We start from the raw sequence: 7412 nt of genomic DNA, 5'->3' as shown, positions 1-7412 counted from the left end.
ATACTGATAACAAGTTCAAACAGGTGCCATTAATACAGGTAACGAGTGGAGGACAGAGGAGCCTCTTAAAGAAGAAGTTACAGGTCTGTGAGAACCAGAAATCTTGCTTGTTTGTAGGTGACCAAATACTTGATTTTTTTTCTCATTTTGTCTGTCATAGTTGAAGTGTACCTATGATGAGAATTAGGCCTCTCTCATCTTTTTAAGTGGGAGAACATGCACAATTGGTGGCTGACTAAATACTTTTTTGCCGCCCACTGTATATGCTGGCATATTTACAATGCAATAAAGTGTTTGGTAAGGATGTTTAACTAAGGACTGTCTCGTCGAAGGTGAGATGGAGTAACTACCCATTGGGCACACAGTGGTTGAAGCAATGTTGTTTATTGAACTAATGTGGAATAGACGTTGAATTAACGTCTGTGCCCGGTGGGTATAGCCTAGCAGGAAACAAACAGTATATGATGTAACATGATAGGACTCATGAAGAAAGAATTGATGCACAGAATCTTGACATGTGTCTATCTTTGTCGCTTTCTTCCCTGGATAGCATGCTTCTGGAAATACTGTGTGACCAACTAGAAGCTGTGCGGTGAAGGAGGATAAGAGACGTTTCGAAGATGCCTGGACAACAAGCTGTGTCCCTTATTACATATTAAACGTACGTCCCCAATACAATGTTTATACTTATAACCCTAGACTAAATTATTTATGAAAATATATTTTTTAATCCGGTTGACAAGGGCCTTGCGTTGAGACTGGCTGACAATAAAATGAAATATATCATGTGGATTGAACGGAACAACTTTGTTTTTGAGAGACCAACACTGTGTAAGATTGCATATCAATTTCTATACAAATACACAACGTATATGCCTCGAACCAATGCTTGGAAGCAGAATAAAGTCAATAACATTAAACACTAAAATTAGACGTCAACTATATTTTAGTTGACTAATTTAGAAATGCACAGTAAATACATATTTTGTGTAATCATACCACATAAATCACTGACTGCATATACTGTATATGGGATGCTTTGAAATGATCAGCAAACACACACACACACGCACGCACATACGCACGCACGCACACACACACACACACACACACACACACACACACACATACAAACAAGCATACAGACACACTCAAGGGTCAGACATTTTCTTTCACATCATAGTTTGAACAGGTGTACTGTATTATAGTAAAGCATATTTTCCTGATACCTAAACTTATTTACATGCTAATTGACTGCAGTCTTGTTCGTGAGAGCTTAATATTATGAGTGGTAATGGTAACTCAACAATAGGTTTTGTATCACTAGTTTCAATCACACATAAACATAATTAGAATACACTCATATATTCTTGTAGTATGGGTGTGCAGGTCATAAACAACAAGGTAAGAAATATATATTTACACTATGGACAAAGAAACTCACTAAATTAGATAAACAGTCAAATTGCACACTTGGCCTATTTAGTGTGGCATATGATGAAATTTGCCAGTATAATTACATGAAATAAATAGTCTGTACTTGTCTTCATACATAGACCTTAGTTACTGTAGCAGCCTACTATTACACAATCTGTAAAACATATGGCATTGTCGTTCATCTTGTGCATGCCCTAGTGCTAAATTAACCTAATGCACATTAAGCAGGAGGGGGTCTCTTTGTGAACTTTGATTTCTAGAATGCCTATCTGCATCCTCACACAGGAATTTATAAATGTTGATTATTAAACAGTTGACATGAGATATTTCAATAATGATTGCTGGCCCCTCCCAAAATTCCTTCATGTTTTGTGAATGGCTTACCATTTCCATGGTAACAGTAAAAGAGGAAATGTTGTGTAATAGTTGTGTAATGGTTGTGTAATTGTTGGCTAATGATTGTTTATAGGTTTACAGCCTCTTATTGGCTACGTCCAGGTAAGCCTTCTCGATCTCGATGTTGGCAGGACAGGTCTGCCTGAACTCCTCCCTCTCGTAGGCATTGTTCAGGTACCTCCATACACCAGTGAACTGGACCGGGATGTCAAAGTCACAGTACTTCTTGGCAGCAATCTATCAAATAAAACCAAACCAAATAAAACCAAACCAAAACAGTTGAATTGTGAGACATTATAAACAATAATAGTCATATTAGAGAATGTTCCCAATGGTTAAAAATGGAGTTATACTTCTCCTAGGATTTTTTAAAGTTTATTTAAATTGAACCTTTATTTAACTAGGCAAGTCAGTTAAGAACAAATTATTATTTACAATGACTGCCTACCAGGGAACAGTGAGTTAACTGCCTTGTTCAGATTTTTTACACTGTCAGCTCGGAGATTTGATCTAGCAACCTTTCAGTTACTGGCCCAACGCTCTAACCACTAGGCTACCTGCCACCCCAAAATGATTAGAAAGTAAGGATTAGAAAGTAAGGATGGGCCCTGTCATTGCATAGGTTGTGTAGTATAGTCATAAGACATGCCTAATACCAGAAAATAATCAAATTCATATTTCAAACCGTTTATGTCATTTGCCTATTTATTTCACCTTGATGACATGCAGCTTGGGCAGCAGGTTGCAGTCTGCCAGGGTGAGATGGTTGCCATCCAGGAACTTCCTCTTGGAGACAAGGATGTTTTCTATGGAGTTTTGGTTAATCTCTTCAGGGATGGGGGAGGTCAGGTAGAGATCCAGACGCTTGAACTCCCGCAGCAGCGCCTTCTCATGGACTATGGATTTAGAGAGACACAGGCATGTATGTCAGACAGGTCTGGAGCTTTGGAGATATTCCTTATGGATAAAAAAAAGCACTTTCAGTTGAGATTCTCTATTGAGTATGCTATACAGACCAGGAGTAGGCTTGGGCTGGGCCCTAAAATTCACATCAAACCAGCATTTCATTAAGGCATACATCATTGCCAGTGTGCTTTAATAAATGAATCATGGGCATTGTTGGAATTCCATTAGTATATTTAATTGTCATATTTTCCATTGCCTCATAAGACATTGTCTAATCTAAAACATGAATGTGGACTGACTGAAACTTTACTTACAAGTACTGTTGGCTGGTCTATTCTTAATGAAAGCGGAAAACTTGGCGAAAATGTCAGCGCCCACGTCAAAGGACTCTTTGCTGAGTGGGCTAAGGTGTGGATACCTGAAGGGAGTGGGACGAGAGGAGTATGAGTTTGTTTGAAGAAGGTTAGTGCCATTCACTTTTTCTTTAATATAATAATACTTTACCTGGGAGGGGCCAATGTCTGTTCCAGAAACTCCTCGATCTTGATAAAGTCCGTCTTGAGGGTGCCGTTGTACAGGAGGAACGGAGGGTTGGTCCCAGGTGCCAAATCCTTCAGCTCTGCTGGTTTTCTAGAGTGTACCAGGGCAGGGTTGGTTGGAGAGGTTGGCAACGGGCAGGAAAAAGAAAGGGAGTAGACATGGTCATATATGGGATCATTCCAGCTTTTATTTCAACAGATACCATGCTTAATCATTCATTGACACAGTCACAACGAACACAAAGGTTATCAAGCCATGATTCCAGCAATCTATGATTCAGTAAGTAAAACACACTGGCATGGGAGTGGCTCCTCAATCACTCAATTATCAGCATCCTTTCAACGTTTCCTGATCCTATTTGCTCACCGGTAATGGGCCTGAGAATTTTACACAAGAAAGGGGATGGATTAAGAAAAGGTGTTTGTTCAATTCTACACAGAGCTCTTTCTCCTTTCTGCAAATGTTTTAGTTTTTCAAGCCCCGCCCTCTATCACCTCTCTGTATCAAACTCCATTAAACAGTTTGGTTTCTGAAAAACATCCTTGTTCTTGCTGAACTCTTTATAGAGCCCTGTGTGAGCGACCTTTAAACAGATGAACAGGAATTGGAAGGGCGGGAAGCCAGGGAGGCGGGGGCTTACTTCCTCATGTCGACGGTTGTCACGGTGAACTTGACTCCTTTTAGCCACAGGACCATGAAGAGCCTCTGGCAGAAGGGGCAGTTGCCCATGTTCTCTCCATCGTGGCCAGCCTGAAAGACAAGCAGCATTATTTTTTTAGTTTAGGTTTTGTTATGGCCTGTTGCCAAATCTGTTTGTGCTGTCTTGCCAACTCCTAGGGTCATTGTCACACCAAACAATGACCATAGTAGTTGGCAAAACAATACTAACACATCTGGGACCAGGCTAGTTTAGTGGTAGTTTATTTCACAGACAGAAATATACGATAACTCCTCAAACACAGAAGACTCATGGTCACACATAAGATAGGGAGCCCTATTCAAATTCCAATGGTTGATGTTGACATTGTCCATGTTATCTATTACAGTAAGTCCTGATCTCCTGTCCTATCATGCAATTCATATTCATCTCATGATCAAAGACACAAATACACGCACTTGTAGTGTTGGGACTGGCTGGGTTATTTTAGGAACTGCTACTTGAGAGGAAAAGCAGGCATTGAGTTGGAGAGGAAGCTTACAGAAATTGACATGGGCTCTCCTCAATACCCACCTATTCCACAGAGTCTGATTACTGACCCACCAACGCTACTCTACCTCTGGTATGGATAAACAAATGGGATGGTTCTTTGCGTGTGTGTGTGTGTGTGTGTGTGTGTGTGTGCTTCAAATATGTACCATTATGTACTGTACGTATATGACTTTACAAAGATACAGTCCATATCTACTTATTTGCAATCTTATTTCAGTTTTCAGAATGTGCATGTGTGTTAGAGCGTGTGTGTGTGTGCCTGCCTCAGGGGGGGGGGCCAGGCGTTCCATGTGTGCCGCCTGCTCCTCTAGGGCATGTGGTGATAAGGTGGCCTCCAGTGTCTGGTGTCATTACACAGTGATAAAGGCCACCCTCACTCTCACTGACACACCCTCACTCTCACACACACACACACACACACACACACACACACACACACACACACACACGCACACACACACACACACACAGGGTGGCAGGGTAGCCTAGTAGTTAGAGCGTTGGACTAGTAACCGGAAGGTTGCAAATTCAAATCACCGAGCTGACAAGGTACAAATCTGTCGTTTTAACTGCCCCTGTTAACTGCTCCTGAACAGGCAGTTAACCCACTGTTCCTAGGCCGTCATTGAAAATAAGAATTTGTTCTTAACTGACTTGCCTAGTTAAATAAAGGTAACTAGGCAAGTAAAATAAAATAAAAAAAACACACACACACACACACTCTCAGAGTGCTGTGAAGTGAACATGAAATCTTGCTCAGATGCCAGTGTTTACCTAACACAACACTACAAGCATTGAGCCATTCTGTGAAATAGAGGCTATGGCTGAAGTGACTGAAGCTTTACATTACATCTTGTACATTTCATTAGCTTTCACATGAAACAATTTTGCGGTATGTTTTTCTGTATTACAATCATCACACGATTTACATATTTTCACATATTGTTGAAATGATATGCATAGACTATGTTAGAATTAATACAAATTATTATTTTCTTATTCTAAACTAAAGGATGAACAAAATACTGACCTTTATGAAGAGTTCAATAGTCGGGTCTTTGTCGGAGTTCTGTCGTTGCGCCATTCTTTTCAAAAGCTGTGCTGTGTTGTGCAAAGTTCAGAAATGCTTCTCCAACAAGTGTCCTCAGGTCTCAGCAAAACAAACCTGTTAACTCTGAAGACTCCAAGTCCACGAATGTAAAACGTCACTCTTCCCTTGAGTCTTCTATATATCTCTGTGCTCTAGTGTGATGGTTTATATATGGATCTTAGGAGGCAGTGTAAGACCCTTGTAGCTGGGACGTTTTGTTTGTGGGCTCCTTAAGGCTATCACTCTGAACACATTTTAAACGTAGGAGGAGGGGGAGGGCCCTGAGGATGGGTGTGGTCCTCTCTCATATAAACACAGTGCCAAGCTCTCTCTATGAGGAGAGCTTAAAATAGGTCCTAGTACTTGTCAGTTAATAATGGTTAATCAAACAATGTAGAAATATAGTTTCACCATGTGACATAAAACCATCATATCCCCCTATAACGCCAACCGTAGCACCATATTGAATACAGTGTTTTCATGATCTGTCACACTAATAACAGTGGACACATTGAAGTTTTTGTCTCTCCCTATACAAAGCATGTACTGTGTTGGAATACACTGGGAACCAGTAACACCTCATTTGGAAATGTTTTGATACCTGCTACTGTAAGTCAACAAAGTCTGAACGTGTTGTGCTCATTAGTTAACGCTCACTGAGGATATCTTGTGACGAGATGCATGAGACACAAATAAACATTACATATTATTTATGCTGTGTTAGGATTTCTAACCAATTTTTTTTTTTTAAATTGGCCCAAAATGTCCCATAACCTTTACACGGTTAGTTGCCTAAATATAAAACTAACATCTACCAACATCAACACAGCTGTATTCCCTACCTGGAAAAATGTGTGATAAAGCGTTTATTGAATTACATTTAGAATATGTCAGGAATGCATGATACCTGGCCAGGCAGTAGATACTGGCCAGCATGATTTTAGTGAAACCACATGGGTGTTTGTGGGAAATGTTGGTGCTTGGTGAGTCACAGGGGAGGGGAAGGTCAGGGTCATTGCGTCATGATGGGAGAACCCCCAGCCTACATCCCCTGGGTGAGGGCATGGAGCAGATGAGTGGCAGGAACTGTAAGGAAACGGAAAGGGTTTAACCTCTTGAAGCTAGGGGGCACTATTTTCATGTTTGGAAAAATAACGTTCCCAAAGTAAACGGGCTATTTCTTAGGACCAGATGCTAGAATATGCATATAATTGACAGATTAGGATAGAAATACTCTAAAGTTTCCAAAACTGTCAAAATATTGCCTGTGAGTATAACATAACTGATATTGCAGGCGAAACCTGAGGAAAATCAAACCAGGAAGTGGTTTCTATTTTGAAAGCTCCATGTTCCATAGCCTGCCTTCGCTCCATTTAAAGGGATATCAACCAGATTCCTTTTCCTATCGCTTCCTCAAGGTGTCAACAGTCTTTAGACATAGTTTCAGGCTTTTATTTTGAAAAATTAGCGAGAAAGATAACATCGCGTCAGGTGTTCGCATGAGTTTTGCTCGCGCAACAGAGTTTGGGCAGCCATTGCCTCTCCCTCTCCTACTGATAAAGACAGTTGCAGTTGATATATTATCGATTATATATTTTAAAAACAACCTGAGGATTGATTATAAAAAACTTTTGACATTTTTCTGTGGACATTACGGATATTATTTGGAATTTGTCTGCGTTGTCGTGACCGCTCTTTCCTGTGGATTTCTGAACATAACACGCCAAACAAACGGAGGTATTTTGGATATAAAAATAATCTTTATGGAACAAAAGGAACATTTATTGTGTAACTGGGAGTCTCGTGAGTGAAAACATCCGAAGACCATCAAAG

At 40.3% G+C, this 7412-nt stretch overlaps 1 protein-coding gene across 1 annotated transcript; it reads right to left on the bottom strand.

The window, feature by feature from the left end:
- Nucleotides 1-368: 368 nt before the first annotated feature.
- Nucleotides 369-5829, bottom strand: LOC110488963 (chloride intracellular channel protein 2). The gene is made up of 6 exons (XM_036943132.1): nt 5520-5829; nt 3920-4029; nt 3244-3369; nt 3054-3157; nt 2548-2729; nt 369-2070 (listed from the first exon to the last, which is right to left on the bottom strand). The coding sequence occupies exons 1-6, from the start codon at nt 5571-5573 to the stop codon at nt 1909-1911; spliced, it is 738 nt and encodes a 245-aa protein (XP_036799027.1). The 5' UTR covers nt 5574-5829; the 3' UTR covers nt 369-1908.
- Between the last annotated feature and the right edge of the window lie 1583 nt (nt 5830-7412).

This window comes from Oncorhynchus mykiss, chromosome 14 (genome assembly GCF_013265735.2).
Source record: "Oncorhynchus mykiss isolate Arlee chromosome 14, USDA_OmykA_1.1, whole genome shotgun sequence".
NCBI lineage: Eukaryota > Metazoa > Chordata > Actinopteri > Salmoniformes > Salmonidae > Oncorhynchus > Oncorhynchus mykiss.
The sequence above is the reverse complement of the archived record's forward strand: the minus strand, read 5'-3'. Positions and strand labels throughout refer to the sequence as shown.